Here is a 20,601-nt window from a genome sequence, read left to right on the forward strand (position 1 = left end):
ATGAGAGCAGGACCGGCCCTAGGCAATTTGACGCCCCGTGCACTGACACCATTTGCCGCCCTCTTTCTCCAGTAAGAACAAATCTTAAAAGCCACAATGAACAACGAAGGGGAGGGGAAACGTACTCGCACTCAGAAAGGCCTAAATACAATACCGTTGTGTCTGATTTTTTTATTAGATAATAATGTATTATGTTCGTGAAAGATAAAACAAAAACACCTGAAGAGGAAAGAAGGTGATCCTTTTTATAGAATTCAATATCGAGCTTCAATCTCAATATATAAGTTTGCAATTCCAGTGTAACTAGCTCTTTTATCTTTATTTCTTGATCTTCCTTCTCATCTGTTAAAGAATTTTTTTAAAAAAGGTTTCCACCTTAATGATAAGGAACTTGTTCGTGACAAAGACTAGTTTTCATATCAAACCAGTGATAACTACTAAATGGAACAGGCGTTCGCTACTATTCGAGAATTGAGTTCTTGTATTTGACAACAATCAAGCAATTCATGCTGTTTGAACATTTGTTTTAGTATTATCCATGTGATCTTAAACTAATGCGACCTAAACATGATTTATGAACGTAATATTCAAATATAAGGTCAACTTAGTCATCAGAAGTCAATTTAACTATCATCATCATGAAGGCTGTTTTCAACAATAAATATTTATTTTAAATAATATAGTTACGACAGATTTTGCAGCCCTATGTAAATTCATGTGTTGCGCATATGGTAGTACCGGCCCTGTATGAGAGATACAACTTCTTAATGTTGAAAAATAGATTCTTTAATCGGAGATGGATACAAGTCAGAAAAGCTAACTTTGTAGAGAAGCGTTTGTTGGTATATTCCTATTATAAAATATACAACATACAATGGAAAAACGCTTCATAATAATTAAGTTGCTTACTGTCAGATAGTGAACAAAGTTCATCAAATAGATATAGGATATATTCCCAGGTTTAATCACATATGATGAAAAATAATTTCCAACATTTTTGGTAATCTGGAGGACAGAAACATGAAGACTTGTAAATTGAATCATATGATACGGATTTATTTATTTATTTATTTATCAACACAGCAAGTATTACTGCCCAATTACAGTGTCTACATTGGTACTTGAATACGTTAAATTATTTTGATATTTTAATACAAAATATTAAATTATTATGATACTTGAATATAGAATATTAAATTAAAATAATACATTTTCCTTGATTTTTTTTTTTTTTTTTTTTTTTTACAAAATACGCAGTATTACTCTTTTCAACGACATTTCACAACTATTAAATATATCTGCATCTTTATAATCCTTACTTATTTTACTGTATGTAACACTATGTATGTGACATATGCAGTGCATTTGTATGTTAAATAATGTAGGGCAGTAGAACGGGCCAGTATTTTCCTTGCGTGTTTTAAGGGATGGAACCTGGATCATTATCTTTTTCAATTATGTCTGTACAGTATGTTTTGTTGTGCAAGTGTCTATGTAAGAAAAGGAAGTCGTTCAATGCCTGTCTTTGTTCAAAGTGTCAGAAGTGTAAAGTTACCAAATAAATTATCATAGGTTCATATATTGGGTAGAATCCTATTCTTTGTATGTGAGAAAACGTAAGAATTTGCTTTGTATCTGCTCGATATTTTGACTACGTGTTTTCATATAAGTGTTCGAAATAAGTGAGGCATATTCAAGTTTAGATCTTCCGTAAGGAAAATAAAGCGCTCTTGAAGTGTTACAGAAATGAAAAAAAAATCTTACTATTATTTAAAAAAAAAAATGTTTTATCTGGTACATACCTCTGTCCGTGTCGCCATTTTGACTAGAATGTTTTTTTTTCCTTTTTCGTTTTTCGCCCCGGTGAGTTAGTGAAACTTTTCTGTTTCCTAATTTTTTTTTTCTCTTTCATTTTTCTTTTTCATTTTTCTCCTATTCTTGTATCGAGTATTTTTTCCTTAAAGAATTACCTTGTTAGATTGCACGTACATAAATTAACTGTCTACTTATCTTCTCTTTGTTTGTTGCTAATGCATTTTTTTATGGCGTAAGGGCTCCATCTTTGTATGTTATGTAATATAGTTAAAAAAAATGTATTTTGGACTTTGTTGTTAGTTTACATTGAAAAATGATATAATGATAAACATTTCGTTACACCAACATATCGGGTCATTTCATAAAAGATTATTATTATTATTATTATTATTATTATTATTATTATTATTATTATTATTATTATTATTATTATTATTATTATTATTATTATTATTATTATTGTAAGCATTCTGAGGTGGGTCCTGGGACTAATGATTTTTTTCAATTTTAGATTTGGCACTGGAAATGTGTCTTTCATGTTTCTCTATCTTCAGCTTCTTCTTTTAACTCCAAATATTTTCTCCTATTTTTCAAATCATCGATCAGTTGTGTTCTTCTTCTTCCTATTCCTCGCTTTCCTTCCATCTTTCCCTCTATGGTGGTATGAAAAAAAATCTTCGCCAGATGTGTCCAATACAATTCCCCTTTCTACAAAGGATACTGACTAGAAGCGTCCTTTTCTCTCCTATCCTTTTAAAACACTTTCGCTTGTTGCTCTCTTTCTCCATTTCATCTTCCTCCAACACCATATTTCAAAAATCTCTCTAAATATTTCCTGTCTAACTTTCTTAATGTCTAAGTCTCTGAACCATTAAGTCCAATGTTTCATATATAGCACCAGAGCAACTTCTTCCTTAGCGCAGTATTAAGCCTGCTAATTAAAAGTTATCTTTCCTTGTTGAGTACTTCTTTGGCTATGGCAATTCTTGTCCTGATCTCTTTGGTGCAGTAAGCGTCTCTTGTTAAAATACTTTTCAGATACTTGAAATGTATATTACCAGAACGTGCAAGGTTTAGCTAGTAAACTTGATTTTTTTGATGTATTAGTTGAAGAGGATCTTAAAGGTATGCATGTCATTTGCTTTAGTGAACATTGGTTATCTGCTAATCAGATGAATATGGTACACTTAAATAACTATCAGTTAGCTACAAACTATTCACGCGCTAGTAGGCAACATGGTGGGGTATGTATATTTGTAGGTGACCATTTACGTTTTAAGGAAATAAATGTAAGTCAATTCGTTGTTGAATTGCATTTTGAAATAGTTGCTATTTCAATTGAAAACATGTGTATAATTTGCTTCTATAGGTCATCAGCAGGAAATATTAATGTATTCTTTAGGAATCTTAAAACTGCTCTTGAGTCTCTGTGTAAGAAATATAATACGGTAATAATTTGTGGTGATACTAACATTGACTGGCTGGTTCAATCAAGAGAAAAAACAAAATGTCAAAATATATTGGATATGTTTGGGTTGCAGCCTCTTATCAGAGAACCAACTAGAGGGAAAACTGCGTTAGATCAAATAATAATAAGTAAACAATACACAGAGTCAGTTACCTCTTTGAATATCTTTAAGCCAGGCTTTTCTGACCATGATGCAATAATAGGGCAAATACACACATCTCAAATATTCGTACCTACTCAATCAGAAGTTATAACAAAAAGATGTTTCTCAAAAACTAATATTAATTACTTTCTACACTTGCTAGCACAAGAAACCTGGTACAAAATATATGAAATTGGTGATACGGATGGTAAATTTAACTTTTTTCTAGATACATATATCTTTCACTTCAATATTGCGTTTCCCAGAAAGAACTACAGTAAGGTTAGGTTGGGGAAACCATGGGTCACTATAGGAATTAGGACTTCTAAACTCAAACTACTTGAGTTATCAAAAAAACTAAAAACGTGTAAAGATGTAACACCTCAATTTATTGAATATGTAAAATCCTATAGAAAGACATACAAAAAAGTCATACGAACAGCAAAACTTTTACACAGTACAAATTACATCTTAGCAGCGAGAAACAAAAGTAAAGCTATGTGGAAGTTAATTAATGGTAAGATGAATAAGGTAAAAACAACAGGAATTGATGCAATAAAAATAAACTCTCAAGTAGTATGTAACCCAGATAAGATTGCAAATCATTTTAATAAATATTTCTTAACTTTAGAAACATTTAATCCAATCAAAATAGCTCATCAAGAAAATAACTCTAAGCTACAGAGCGGAATAACTAAGTCGCTTTTTCTGAAACCAGCTACACCAGAAGAAATCTTACAAATAATAAAAAGCTTAAAAAGCTCCAGCTCTCCAGGTTGGGATGAAGTGCCAACCATGATTGTAAAGGAAAGTTCTCTTCTTATTGCACATCAACTCTGTCATATAATAAATCATTCATTTTTGACAGGAACTTTTCCTACGCGGCTTAAGTTAGCTAGAGTTATACCTGTGTATAAAAAGGGAAGTAAATTGGAGTTAAATAATTATCGTCCTATTTCAGTTTTGTCGTGCTTTTCTAAAATATTTGAGTTAGCAATGAAAGCGCGACTAAATAACTTTTTCCTTTTAAATAATATAATATCCACAAGTCAACACGGGTTTCAAAGCCAGAAGTCAACCAACACTGCAATCTTTAATTTCATCTCTGATGTAGCAATGGATATAAATAAAGGAAAGTATGTAATTGGTATTTTTGTTGATTTATCTAAGGCGTTCGATTCTATAGACCATGGTATTTTGCTAGAAAAATTGTATTCTTATGGCATCAGAGGTGTGGCAAACAATTGGATAAAGTCGTATTTATCTGAACGTAGTCAAACTGTTGGCATCTGTAAAGAGGTAAATGGTAGAAGAAAAATGTTTAAATCATCTTTAATGAAAGTAACAAAAGGAGTACCACAAGGATCAATATTGGGACCTCTTTTGTTTGTTGTATATATTAATGATTTGGTTAACAGTCTAGGCTGTGTGAAGTCAACATTGTATGCTGATGACATAAATGTTCTTGTCAGTGGAGACTCAGTAAATGAAGCAGAAAGGCTCACTACAAAGACGCTCACAAAAATTATTAGTTGGTTAAACATAAATAAATTAACTATGAATTTAGGAAAAACTAACATTGTCAAATTTCGATTCCCGGGCCAAAGAAATGAACTTGTACCAATAACTGTAGACACTGTAGAATTATGTCAAACACCATCTATTAAATTTCTAGGAGTATATGTTAATGAAGATTTAACATGGAATACTCATGTTGAATACATTAATACTAAACTCAGTTCACTCTGCTTTGCATTCCGTAGGTTGCAAGGTAGTTTGTGCAAGGAAGCTGTCATGTCCTTATACTATAGCAAAGTTTTTTCACTAATAAACTATGGTGTTATATTTTGGGGGAATTCGAGAATAAGTGCTAGTACATTCCGAATACAGAAAAAAAAATATTAGAATAATTTAGCATGCCTGAACGATCCTCATGTAAAAATATTTTTAAAAAATATAAATTATTGACATTACCTAGTTTATATATGTATCGCACAATTATGTATGTAATCGAGCACAAGGATTTATTTACTTTAGCTAATACGATTCATTCATACAATACTAGGCAGAATTGTAATATGTATATTATCCAACAGAATTATGCAAATTTTAGCAAAACTGTGTATATGAATTGTATAAAATTATATAACAAATTACCAACAAAGTATAAGGACATTAACGAAAAACGGATATTTAGAAATACTCTGTTAGAATTATTGTTAGAAAAAAGCTATTACTCTGTGGAAACTTACCTTACTGATAATATATAGAGAATGTAAATCATATCTGACAACTGTAATGCTTAATTGAGGATTGTCCTCATTTGTAAGCTATGAACAGGCAAATAAATATGAATATAAATATGAATCGATCTAAAAAAAAAAAAAGTGTAATCTGACGTTAATTTTTGTATACAACAATTGGTACATTAAGAAAAGTTTTTTTTTCTTTTAGTTCCAAGCGAAAAACTGCATTTTTTCCCGATGTGACTTTCTTTTCAGCCGCCCCTGGTTCAATCCCAGGTCATGTAAGTTTGTGGTGGAGAACATTGCGTCTGTGGATTTTTCGGTATTCTACCGTTTTCTCCCACATTTTCATTGCAACAATTAGTTTATAATGATTCACTTCCATTAATCGTCTCTCTCCTTTAGCCTAAAGGGCATAACCATCAAATGTTAAAATAAATAAATAAACAACGTTTGGGAGGTGATTTCTGACACAAAAAGTATAGACCAACGTGGGTGCGCAGGTGCTTCTTGTCGGAGTTATAGGCTGCCGAAAACATTAACAACAACAACAACAACAACAAAAAAAAAAAAACTTTAACGGTCCATAGCCACAAAACTATGTGACCTACCGTAGTCGGGTCAAGACTTCACTTAAGAACTAGTATGTACCCTATCCAACTGACATACAATCATAGTCATACGTCTTGCGAATAAAATCAGAAAAATAAACACACTGCTGAACAAGACTGCACTTATTTGATATAAAAACACTCTTACACGTGTTTTTATATTAAATAAGTGCAGTCTTGTTCAGCAGTATGTTTATTTTACCCTATGCAAATATCCAAGTTTCAGAATCCTGTGGTAGTTCCACAACAATTTTTATAGAAATAGTTGGTGAATACTTCAAATTACATGCCCGTAGCCAAACTCTCTCTATAAAAATTGTTGTGTGAGTACCGCGGGATTCTGAAACATGTATTTTTGGATAGCACACATATCAATTCCTAAGTGAGGTCGTGACTCGACTACTGTAGGTCCCGTAGTTTTGGAACTATGGATCTTTAAAGTTCATTTTTTTCGTGTTTTCGGCCGGCAGCGTATAACTTGAAAGGGAAGCATTTGTGCAATCAGGTTGGTCTATACTTTTTATCTTATCTTGGTGTCAGACGGGGCCGTGCCGTGAGGGGGGGACAGGGGGGTACGGCCCCGGGCGCCGAAGTAAGAGGGCGAAAAATTCGATAGAAAAAAAGGAAAAAAGATAGGAAAAATTGCTTGGAATATATGTATGGGGGCGCCGTCGTATACTTTCGCCCCGGGCGCTGATTTTCCACGGCACGGCCCTGGTGTCAGGAATCACCTCCCAAACGTTGTCAGTGTTGTTTTGAAACACCTTGTATAATAAAATGTGCTATTTTGTGATTGATATACACTGGGTACATGTGTTTTCTCCTTCACCAGTTCACCAATTACATCATCATAGTTTCTTCCAAATTAAAGTATAATACTATGTAATGTTAGAATTTTAAGATTCAATTTAAAGTATCTGAGGTTGAAAGATAATTATAACCCTCCCATTAAAGAGATTCCGAAGTTAGCTTTAAAAGAAAAGTTGTAAATATGAAATTTCAACGATATGTTTTGGAATAGCAAAATGTCTAGTAAAAATGTTTGTATATGTGCTACAGTAGAGTACCGGAAACTCAGCCTAATGTGGGCCGAAGGGTGGCCGAGTTTGTGAAAATGCCGGATTATCGGAAATTGGGTTAAAAAAGAATAAGTACGAGTGTTTTCTCAGAAACTGTACTTGTATGTAGTGGTTGCTTGAGAATATAACAGAAAATAAACCGCTCAAATACCCTTAAACAAAGGAAAAGTACGTACTTTATGAAAGTATAGAGCTTTTACTGTATATAGAAATGAAAATTAGTGAATACACGCTGTACAGTAATTTACGTGATTGAGACAGACCTGAGAAAAAATACTTTATGAAGGCACAAAGCTGTCTATAATGAAAATTAATTAGCTGACTTTGCAAAAACTAGCTACACTTAAAAAAAAAAAAGTGTGTAATATCCTGTTGTTTTCCGCACTGCACTGGGCGATGACCTTGAACGGTTCTGCGCGTGAGGTGTTTTTGCCCCGCCAGGGTGTGGCCGAGTTTTAGGAACTCTGCTGTATTAGTTTTATCACATATCAGGTATACAGTACATTTAGGTTAAGTTTTTACATGTGAATAGTGTTTCGTAAGTAATACAAGATTTTTATCTTTGCAGATTGGTTCTTTGAGAGGAAGTAAATGTTGCTTTAAATGTTTGGTGCTGTCCATGTTTTCTGTTGTGGTGATTACATGTGTAATCGTTTCTAAAGAGTCATGGTTAAGATTGTGATACAAAGTGAGGAAGCCTCATCGTTATCTGAACAACAGATAGATTCGGTTGGCCGAGACACAAATTTTGCAACTACTACTACTACAGCTACTACTAATACTACTACTGAACAAACAGAACAATGTAAATCCAAGAAGAAGATGCGGCAGAATATTTATTCTCAGTGTGGAAGGGTTCTATGGTTCGAGCCGAAGTCATCAACAGAAGCTGTTCTAAAAACTTTTGTCCTAGGAAGGAAGAAACTTGTGCTTCTAACAAAAGAGTCTCTTTTAATGGATGATGTACCTTATGAAGGTAAAGCGCTTCAGGATGTTATGTCTGTTGGGTCGAAGTTGAAATTTCACGCGGAAGCATTGGCTAGTACTCATCCTTCTGGTTCTACATATCGAACCACGTTAGCATGGTTGGTGTCAAAGTCTGATCGGAGAGATAGTTCTAGGGTAAGGCGCAAAGAAAGAGGTAGATATAGATACAGAAATGCTTTTAACAAGAGATCATATACTGACAAGAGTAATTCCGAAAACAAACCGAGTCGCGAACATCAGTCTAGACGACTCGTTTATGAAAATGAGAAGTCCGAATCCTTTGAAGTGAATGGCGTTGTTAGATCATTAACTAGCTCGTTTGGAATTGCTTCATTTACGATACAAGATCGGGATGAACGAGCAAAATTTCTAAAGAGGAGTGTGTATATCAATGGAGAGCAAGTAAAACGGCAAGTTCCATTGTTTGAGGTGTTGCATGTTGGAAAGAAAATAAAGATGTATGTTGCTCGCGAGTATACTAAAGCCACTGATGTGTTCTATACGGCAGATAGAGTATGGATTGGTGATAAAGCGTCTCTTTCAGATGAGACCACGAATTCAATTGATGCACTAAATAGAAAAGATGATACGCCTAGCACTAGCAGCACAGGTACTAATACTGAACCAGAAAACATTTTGGTTGAAAATAAAAACGGATCTCAAAGGTCATCAAGTATTGAATCTTCTAGTTCAGCATGTGCTTGCTCAAGTTCTGATAGTTTAAACATAAACCAATCTTCAGGATCAGGTGAGGAAGGCAGTGAGTCTCCATGTTCCTTGGATTCACAAGGCGAAGAAGACAGCAATATTGATGAAGCTAAGAATAACCTTTCTGAACCACCAAACAATGAACAACAAATTGCAGAGGCGAATTCAAATTGTACAGAACACACAACAAACACCTTTAATATTGTGGTAGCAGATGGTAGCAAGACAAGCGTTTGCGATAGACCATCGGACATTTTAGATAGAGAGAAGCAGAACAGGCAATATGAATTCAAAGGTTGTACTGGAAAAGTAATATTGTGTACAAACCGAGAAACGGGGATTCTTGAAAGCTATTTTCGTTCAGAGCACATTCAAGTCCATTTCCATAAAAGCTGTGTATACATCCACCAAGCCAAATGTAATTCTTCCTTATGGAAAACTTACATTAATGTTGGCCAAACATTACATTTTGATGTTGTTAAGATGCATAGTAATGGCGAAGTTGTATACTTTGCACCACTTGCATGGCTTGGAAAGAAGCCAAGAAGCTATCAAGAAGTTACGGCTCATTTACAGAATGAAAATACTGAATTTCGTCCACCCGACGTTCAATCAGAAACTGAAAAGCAATTGCAGATGGATACTGTGGCTCAACAGGCCTCAGATTACATTGATGGTGATGCTGAATATGTATCTTCATGTTCTGCTAGTACTGAGGAAGGTAAGACATTTTCTGAAGATAGTTTAGACACAGATGAACAAGCAAATGAGGAAAAAGAAATCGAGGAGAATGTTGAGGATTCTAAAGATAAGACAGCAGAATCTGGAACTGAGATTACTGACTCGAGCAATTTACCGGAAGAAAATTCTTCCAATAATAATAATAATGGTCAAAATGATGCTAAAGAAACGAATGGAGAGGCCGCTATGCGAGAGAAATCCAATTTTGTTGTTTATGATGTTGAGGACTTGATGTGTGACTTCATGTATGAGGCAATTGTGACAGATGTCATCCCACCGTATGCTTTTGTTTCGTCTGTTAAATTGAAAAATAAAGACGTACCTGTTGTGACACTTTTGAAGAATTTTATCGTAAGTGGGAACGCTGCGATAACCCTTGTTTGTGATAACATAGCGAAATTTGTTTCGAAAGGCGATAGGGTCAAAGTAGTGGCACAGAACGATAAGAAAACATGGGAATCATTTCGGTATAAATGGAGTGCAAGTCGTGCTTGGAAGTGTACACCATTACCAGATAAACCTGACTTTACTTTTTTGGAGCAATATCCAATTCTATCCTCGAAAAATTGTCTGTATGTAAGTGATGAGGAATGCAGCACTCCTACAAGGAAATCTAATGACGCTCCCTTCCAGAACGCTGATAATTCTCCGCAGTTGAAGCTAGAACAACAGTTTAGAGCACAAAAATATGGTTCTTCACATTCCAAAGAAACTGCTAATAATGCAAGTACAAGTTCGTTGATTCAGGAGTGGAATTCGATAACCAGTAATAGCGTTGACGAGTTAAACACTAACAATACACCACTGTTACCTTTTTGCAAACAGTTGAAAGGATATGAAGGAATTGTTTTGAAAATTCTCTCAGATGATGAAGGTATTCTCTCGTGCACAGTGTTAAATACAACAACAGAGGTGTTATTTAATAAGAGCGTTGTTTACATCAATGATGTTCTTTGTGGTGAGGCACCGCTGAGTCATTATATCAGTTTAAGTCAAACTCTCAACTTTAATGCCGTTAAAATGGAGAATGAGCATAACAGTGGAGCTACATACAAAGCGACTGTCGTTTGGAAAGGATTTAAGCCAGTTATCAAACCAACAATGCCACGTAATACGGGTGAATCTTGTACGAATTCCAATGAGAAAACCAGAAAATGTGATCATACATCTACAAGATCCGCTTACACTAAAGATATTGTTTGGGAGGAACACCTAATGTATTTCAATATGAAAGGTCATGTGTCTAGGATACTTAATTCAAATGAAGCGATTATTAGTTTTATTATTGATGGTGAAGAGATGGAAGTAATTTGTCACAAAGATGTTTTGTATATGGACGAACGGCCTTGTAGAAATAAGCGCATTGAGCAGTGTTTGAGGAAAGGCATGGCCATTCATATGAACTGTGAGCCTGTTTTTGAAGGGGATAACCATGTAGTGAGGCTTGTATGTAGTATGGCTTGGGTGGGAACTAAACCGGAATCTTTTCAAAACGCCAACTACCATGAAGAGGAGCTTGAGCAGGGTGAGATTTACGAAGGTGTTGTCACAAAACTTTGTCCTCCTCATGCTTTTATCGTTGAAGTTCGAATGAAGACAAGTACTGTTCAAGTGTATGCTTTTACACATAGCTTTAGCTTAGAGCGACTAGGAAAGAAGCTGCCTCATGGTTCGCATGTGGCAGATTATGTACAAGAACGAGATTTTGTTCAAGTCATGGTGAGACCAGATTATAAGCCTTCGAAACATTTTTGTAAATATGTCTCAACTCATGTATGGAAAATCTTGTCTCCAGTTCTTGTTGCACGTACAACAAATGAAAGTGCGAAAAAGAAAGAGAAACAACTTGACGGTGAGTTTGGAGAGCAAAATACGATCAGGCTGGAAGGAGAGGCTGTGGTTAAAAGACTGGAGAATGAGGAAGGTGTCATCAGAAATGAGGATGGAAAAGATTTAGTCTTCCATAGAAGTAGGACGAAACTGTTTGGATTGAATCTCAGTGATTTTCGACTGAAAGATGTATTATATGTAGGTAAGTTTCAGTTTTTGAACAGAAACATCAATATCTTGCATTTTGTTACATAGGGAGCATTTCTTATGTCCATTTCGGCTTACAGATACAGAAAAAGAAGGGGAACATGTTTAGGGACAAATAACTTTAGATAATATAAATTTAGGCTTCTTCTAGGAGCGCGTCTGTAAAATCACATACTCACTGCAATATTTTCGGATAAATCATTTATAAATAATGAGAAAATAACGGGTCCTGAGGGAGACTGTTGAGGTTTTCCTTTCCCTATTTCACTCAAAATCCAAGTTATGCTTGAGTTATTGATGATACGTTGTCAATTTTTACCTTAAAAGTTATATTTGAGAGTAGTTTTCAAACGAAGATCGCTTATGAAAAAGTAGTTTATGATCAATGGAATTGAAGAACTTTGACATTGATATATATAGCATCAACCTGTAAATGATTTTTAATACAACATATGTCATCATCTCTATTATCATAGGTATTCTGTCATTATTGCCAGACCAGTTGCTGCAACTGAGAAGCTTCCATGCTCCACGGCCTTTCACTAACTTCTTCGTCTTCACATACGATTTTCCTGTTTCCGATTTTCCATTAATTGTAGTCTCCTTCGACCCCTCCCTCTCTTTCCTGCCACCATACCCTCTAGCACGTCCCTCATGATACAATTCCTTCTTAGCCAATGCCCGAACCAGTTTCTCTTCCTCTTAATAATATTTACAATTGTTTTTTTTCTCCCCTACCATTTCTAACACACTCTCATTCATTTTCCGCTCGACCCACCTAATCTCTCCATTCTTCTCCAAATCCACATTTCGAAAGCTTCTAGTCGTTTTTCATCATTTTTGCTTAATGTCCATGTTTCTGACCCATACAGTACAATACTCCGTACGAAGCATTTTATAAGTCTTTTTCTTAACTCTTTATTCAAGGTTCCACTAAATAGTATTCTCTTTTTCCTAAAGGTTTCTTTCGTCTTTCTTATCCTTGCTTTTATTTCACGTTTACGTTTCACGTTCACGTTTCAATGGTGATTGAAACAACATATATGAACTCCGTAAAATGAGTAAGACTGGTTATAACCGATCTGTTTCTGTAGAATCCATGTTATACTGCAGTTAAAATATTTTTTTTACATTAAAATATAAATGCTTATATATACTTAATTCAAAACTTATAGAGAACATATTCACTAAACTTACAGGCCTGTAGTTTTTAATATTTTCGTGATCACCTGATTTGTAAATCGGCACAACGTATACTTGTTTCCATTTCGAAGGGAATACTCCAGTTTTTTTTAAAAAATGAAATATTAATGGTATTCAATAAAGTTATTGCATACTACATCATTACTACAGGCTTTAATTACATAATACAGAATGTTATCAGGTCCAGGTGTAGTACCCCCTTTAATTTTTCTAATTTGTTGAACTACATCAGTTTCCGCGATATTTTTTGGTATACAAATCCTAAATTGCTACTAAATTTTGTCAATTGCATAATCTCACATTTTAAGTATTGAATAGAATCTAATTTAAAAGAATTGTAAAAATCATCTTTGAAAAAAAAAATCTCAATATCAATCGTCTCTGTCACTGATACATTGTCACATTTTATTTTGTATTTGGTTTGTCCTATGATTTTTTTAATGTTTCTTAGAAATATAAGTTTCCTTACTAATACTTTTCTCCAAAGTTAAGAAGTAAATTTTTCTTCCCTCAATATATTTCTTTTTAACAATCTTTCCCAACTCGGAGTACCTCGACTACCAAATATTGTTCTTTCATTGTCAGACCTTTACAATAATAATAATAATAATAATAATAATAATAATAATAATAATTAATAATAATAATAATAATAATAATAATAATAATAATAATAATAATAATAATAATAATAATAATAATAATAATAATAATAATAATAATAATAATGCAATAGATCATAAACGTACTTTGGTTCATTACTTTGGTTCAGGATTAATTTCTAAGTAAATGTACTGTTTATGGCAATAGTTTATAGAATTACGTAAACTTCAGTAGAATGCCTAGAAAACATAATTTAATAAGTTATTAATTATAGTTTTAAAATATTTCTAAAAATTTGAAGTTAATTTTTTTTCAACGTATTCATTTACTGAATAATAGAATACATTCGCTTAAGGATAAGAAAAAATCCTCTGCTGAAAAGAGTTTCATTTTCAACATCTTTTAAGAAACGTAGTAGGTTGTTATATTCAAAGCTTATTTTTTATAGAAGTCTTCTGGACTGGAGTTCACTTTTGATAATTCAAATTTGATTTCCTGTTACCACAATGACCCCAGTTCAATACCAAAGCTTCTGTCGTCGATGGTTATTGAATCTGAGACGAAGCAGCAGAAGCATGCGTAGAAATGTGTAGTGTACATGACAATTGTTACACTATGTAATGAGCACACATTTCAACGCATCATGAAGTTAAAAGTTAATAATAACCCTCTATCAAGTAATACCAAAACATTTCTCTTCGACCTTACACTTTTTCAATCGTGGAAATCTCGAATCTTAAATACGAAATCCTGATCGTATGTGTAAGCAGAGATGTCGACTCCGTGGGTGCTCCAGTATCACCCGAAAGTTTTGTAGGAGTGCTCAGCACTCATTAAAAAAAAAAAAAAAAAAAAAAAAAAATCTTAAATGTTATTAGGGCCCTAGTTTTTCATAGAGTGGAGGGGACGGGGTATAAGACTTTAATTTTTGAAGTAAACACAAACTTTTCATTTTAATTTGCTGCGTTGTACAATGTATTATTATTATTATACAAAAGGGGCCGCTGTAGCTCAGTAGTAGAGCGTTTACGTCTGGTGCATAGGGTCTCTGGTTCGATCCCAGTTAGCGTCAAGTGAGCTTTGTGGTGAGTAAACACCGTGTGCGTGTGTTTTATCGGGGTTCTCCCGTTTCCTCCCACTTTCTTCATTCCACCATTTCATTAATTTCTTATCATTATCGTGTCCTTAGCCTACACGGCATAACCGTGGGACGTTAAACTCAAATATTTCATTTCATTTTCAATATTATACAAAAGTATGCGCTTAAGTTTTGTTCTATTTAACTCTGCATTCTATCCTTTTAAAATTGGTAAATCTAAAGATTAATATTCATAATGGCGTGACTAGTTCCAAGATATCGATTTAGAACCCCTGAAGTTCCCTATACTTTCATTGAAGAAAATTTTTCACTGTAAAAAAATAATAATAAATAAAATAAAAAATAAAAAATACTAAAACTACATTTTCAGGACAGCCAATTTTCAAAATTTTGCGGTGTAGTACCCTGGCACCCCACCAGGCATAGTGGTATTCCATACTCCAAGAACCCGAGTTGTGAACTGTAAATTTCCACTGTGCATCTCGACTGATTTTCAAAAGCCGTATGTAAGAACATACGCATTTACATCTTATGAATGAACTCAAAACGTACTCAGGGCCGCGGTGGTTCAGTGGTAGAGCGTTCACCTCTGGTGCTTCGGGTCGCGGGTTCGATCCCAGCCCCCGCCAAGTGAACTTTGTGGTGGACAAACACCGTGTGCGTGGGTTTTCTCGGGGTTCTCCCGTTTCCTCCCACTTTCTTCATTCCACCATTTCATTTATTACTCATCATCACCGTCTCCTTTAGCCTGACCGGCATAACCGCGGGACGTAAAACTCACAGCTATCAGCTACAAGTCTACGGGCTCTAATAGATTATTTGCTACGTAATGGGGACCAGCATGATTACGTACGAATAACAATCACAATTGAGAGGACATCGCTCTTTTTGGTTGTCGTTCAGAGAAGCAAGAAATCTCTCAGCAGAAGTTCTATGGACATGTTACGAGAAAGTACTGCAAAGTAATGCTGCTTTTCTTATAAACGAAGGTTGTATAGTGAATTTTCATCATGTTCGTATGCCAAGGAGACAAGGCCGTTTGAAACAACATATTATGAATACCGAGGAATATGTAAAGGCAAAACGTGGTATTATCACAATTAAGGACACAGGTACAAGATGTTTAGTGCATGCATTCCTCGTTGCCATAGGACTAAAAAAACACAAGGGGAGAAATCAAACTGAATATGATAGATATGTATGTTTGACAATCTATAATAATGTTTGAATGTTTGACAATCTATAATAATTTGCAAGAGGAAAAGTGAGTATCTTTTAAATACGAGGGTGATTCAGAAAATAATGTCTCCAAGATGATACCTTTATTTGTGTTTGATAGATAGCACCGATATAGGTATCTGTGGAAAGCTTGCAATGTCAGCTACAAATGGTTCATTTTTCAACATAGTTCCCATTACGGCCAACACACTAGCACCATGCCGTCGGCGAAGAATTGTGGTGGGTGCTGGCGACACCATTGACGAACTGCTGCTTTCACTTCCGCGTCACAACTGTAGCGTTGGCCCCTAAGGTGATCCTTAAGTTTGGGGAAGAGTCAAAAGTTGCGGGGCGCAAGGTCCACACTATAGGCAGAATAAGGGAAAATGACAACAACACTTTGCCAGTAAATGGGACAAATTTGAATATTTTTGGCGAAGGAGAGGACGTGTGGCGGTACTCTATTGATTGACGCTTCGTTTCTGTGTCGTAGTGGTGTATCCACGAGTCGTTGCCGGTGATGAATGTTCCTGGGCCACAACTATTTGCAGTCAGAAATTCAATGACAGCCCGCTGTTTCAACCGGACGTCACCAATGGATACCATGAATTGCTCCATTACTCTGGAACGAGAAGAGATAACATGTGACATTATATAGGTTAAACATCAGTGCATCAATGGTAAACAGTTCAGAATGTTTGCAGTACTATTGGCCAAGTAGTTGGCTTGGACGCATTACTTTCTGAATCACCCTCGTATGTTCATAAAATTCTCTTCAATCGGTTTATATTACAATGGATATTTACATCTTTTTTTTAGAAGTATACATGTTTTTAATGAGTTAGTAATTTTTATATCAAGTGGTAAAGATAAGTTCCTTGTGAGCTAATTATCAGCAACTATTACAGGTTTGGTCAGACTCATTTAGTAGTGAAAAAGTAAAGGTTTTTGTAAGGTGAGAATTTTTTGCAAATAGGAAAACTTATTTGCAAACTAACAAGATTGTGCTTTTACGATGTAAATTATATCGTTCTATCCTTACACAGTACCAGTCTAGATTTTCTTACATTGTGGACTAATTAGTTTTTATGATATAAGTAATGCTCGTTCTTACCATTTTATTTATGTTTATTTCAGATCAAATCGTCAATTATAAATTTGAGAGTGAAGATCTGGACGAGGCCACAGTAGCTAAATCGGAAGGACCTTGTGTTTGGTTTGGAAACACTACATTCGCCAAACAAGCTGTTCAGCTTTCAGCATATTGCTTGCAACAGAAGTTGCCGTCAGAGATAACTCGTAAACTGGTATGTGTTGAATGGTTTCATTACTTATACTTCATTACTTGCATTTACTAATAATATTGCAATGTTCTGTTTGGTAGAGTCTTTAAACAATGTAAACGGAGTTTTAGCCTTTCACCTTTTATTATAAATAAGAATTGTGTGATATATATATATATATATATATATATATATATATATATATTTACAAAATTCTTATGTCTTTGTCTCTAAAATGTTTTCAGTATACAATAAGTTTGATGTTCCTCGGCACACAACGTGGCCTCGAAATAGAAAAATCGTCCTAGCCTGCAGCTACCTCAGAAAGGGATCAGTATTACTCCGAAGCTCATAACAGCTACGGAATTAGGAGTTAGAAGGAATTTCGTTCGCTCATAGCAGCCTCGGAGATAGGTTTTAAAGGGAAATTCGGTAGCTCATGGCAGCTCGAGAAGTTGATATTAGAAGGAATCTCCGTAGCCCATAGCGGCCTCGGGAGAAGATTTTGGTAGGTGAGCGACCAGCTTTGAACTGATAATTTCCTATTCCTGTGGCCCTCTTTTATAGACATCTTCTTGGAGGGAGGACCTTACAAGTGGGGTAGTCGGTCATCTTCGTAGTTCCTTAAGTCCTCTTCGTATCTTCCTGGTTGCGTCATCACCTTATATCGTCTGCAACTGTTTTTAATTGTAAAAACACGTGTTTGTAATGACAACATGTAGCTTGCAGTGTGAGAGTACGTAAATCCTTACAATATATGTTCATAGAATTGTCCAAAAGTACAGTATGTAAGCACCAGAATAACACTGATATACGTGCGTATAGGTTAATGTTGCATACAGCCCTACTAATAAATAAATAAATAAATAAAATAAAATAAATAAATCAAACAAACGTGGATTTTGTTTGGCCAGCTCAGAGCTTTAAAGCCAAAGTATTATAATTTCCTATGTACGGTTGCCACAATATAGCCTTATAAGGCAATGTGGATGGCGAAAAGTTTTTGAGGAAGACTGTACATACAAATACTTTTGTCGTGTGGAAGAATTTTCCAACCATTTTGCCAAAATGGCTAATTTTTTTTTTTTTTTAATTCGCCATCTTGCCTGCAAGTCAAAAAATTTCAAATGAAAATTGATACATAAAATAACATCATAAACTGAACTTTAAAAATATGCAAGATGGTGGTTACTTAGAATGCATCATTTAAGGCCATCAAGAGTGTTGCAGTACCAGGAAGAATTCAATTTCTGAACTTGAAAACAAACACCAGTACGAAAAAAAAAAAAAAAAGGATATATATGTTTTTGAACATTTAGTATTATTTCACGTACTACACTTATGTTTCCATTTGACAATTTTTACTATCAATTAAGATAATATACAAGGCTTCCATCTGAGCGCTAAATGAGTATGAGCGATTCCTGATCCAAATCGAAAAAGACATTAGGATGTCGCTAATATTGAAGACTGGATAATAGATGCATTTAGGAACGTAAGTGAAGTTGAAAGAATCATAACTACCAGAATAGTGGAAAGTCTGTATTATCTTCTTGATGGAACGTGGAATATCAAACACGTATTTGTTGTGTCTATTAACAAATTTAACTTGCTAGCCCTTAACGTTTTAGAAAAAGTTATATGTCAATCTGTCTATTAAACTATTCACATCAATACTCTGTCTATTGGCCTTACAAGTCAGTTAATTCTAATCGGATATAATTATGCAATAAATGTATTCTACTCCATCTTCATAATATTGATTATGTTATGATGTTATGATCAACCATCATTATCGTTATCCTCAAAGCATTGTCATATACATTTACCTAGTCTTAGCACAAATACTGTCTCAAATTTTGAGAGTAGCTGTACTTTTGCCCGTACAAGTGAGCGACGTCAAGAGCGGTATCGTGAAGCGTGAGTCATTGATGGATGAGCTGAAGAAGTGTAAAGGCGTCAGTTATAAGCGTTCAAGATGGAATGGGGCTAGTATGAAAATCGTGTAGCCCTGATAACGTTGTACAACGCAGGCAAATCACCAAGGGGAGATTATTAAAACCCTTCAAAAGCTGCAAATTAGTAAAAAAAAAAAAAAAAAAAATCGTTTACCGCACTATCCAATGCTTTGTTAACTCTTGAACTGTAAAAGATAGCCCGCAGCAAGGAAGACCACGCGCAGTACGAACACAGGAACTTGTGAAAGCAGTGGCTGTGGGTGTCCGACGAAATCTAGTTACGAAACAGTCAGTTATGGCTCGTGAGCTAAAAATATCGAAAATGCCTGTCTCGCACGTTAAGCAGTGACCTGAGACTCCATGCTTATAAATATCGCAAAGACCATCTCCTGAAAAATGAACTAAGAGCCAGGGCAAATTGGCACCGTAAAATCCTTTTTACTGATGAAAATATTTACAGTGTTGAGAAGACTTTTCAATGCCCAGAATGACAGGAAATATGCCACACCCTCTAGAGAAACTGGTCAAAGACTCCAAGGATCCAGACACATCAGCATCCTGCCTCAGGCATGGTCTGGTGGGATGTGAGCTTTGAGGGCACAACGGAGCTCATTTCTGTGAAAAAGGGGTCAAAACGTCAGCGAAAGTGTACCAGGAGACAGTGGTTGAGAGACTAATCAAGAATCTCACCAACACCCTCTTCCATGGACAGAACTGGAGCTTCAGCAGGACTCAGCTCCCCCACATAGGCTCAGAATATCCAGTAGTGGCTGAAAGCAAATGTGCTAGACTTCATTTCCAATTCAGATTGGTCTTCTACAAGTCCACACCTAAACCCTTTGGACTACAAATTGTGGTCCAAGCTTCAGGAGATGGCTTGCAAGAAGATGTATCCCAATATTGAAAGTTTAAAGCTGTTTCTTCGGAAGGCAGCTGCAGATTTCCCAGTTGATATGTTGCGTAATGCAATTGATGAGTGGCCACAAAGACTTAAGGACTTTGTGCGTGCTAATGGTGATCCTTGTGAATAATTATTTGTGATTTTGGTTCATAAGGCACCTATGTAAGTCATGTCATGTTAGGATATTAAAATATCTCTAACCATTTTGTGTCAATGTACTTAAAACTTTGGGACAGTATTTAGGGTAAGAATAGATGTTCTAATTCTCCAAGTTTCAGATATTTAAAGCATTAACCGCATCAACAAAATCATAATTCACGCCATCATCAAACTAATACTAAATATCGCCCTTCGTTTTGTTCTATTCTGTATAGTAATAGTTACTTAAAACTTTTTTCGCCCGTCTCAATTCAGCCTATACCTACAACTACTTCCCCTTTATTTATCATTTCTTTATTGATGTATTTACCTCTATTCTCTCATTTTGATTCTATGCCACACC

At 35.0% G+C, this 20,601-nt stretch overlaps 1 protein-coding gene across 1 annotated transcript in view; it reads left to right on the forward strand.

Moving 5' to 3' along the window:
- The window catches only part of LOC145690790 (uncharacterized), an 83,120-nt gene that overhangs the window by 32,047 nt on the left and 30,472 nt on the right, over window positions 1-20,601 (forward strand). The window contains exons 2-3 of the mRNA XM_081766066.1: window positions 7,930-11,829; window positions 17,095-17,264. Coding sequence (XP_081622192.1) covers window positions 8,028-11,829; window positions 17,095-17,264 — 3,972 coding nt within the window. The 5' untranslated portion in view covers window positions 7,930-8,027. The remainder of the gene's footprint in view (window positions 1-7,929; window positions 11,830-17,094; window positions 17,265-20,601) is intronic.

This window comes from Thermobia domestica, chromosome 7 (assembly GCF_964235325.1).
Source record: "Thermobia domestica chromosome 7, izTheDome1.hap1.1, whole genome shotgun sequence".
Classification (NCBI taxonomy): Eukaryota; Metazoa; Arthropoda; class Insecta; order Zygentoma; family Lepismatidae; genus Thermobia; species Thermobia domestica.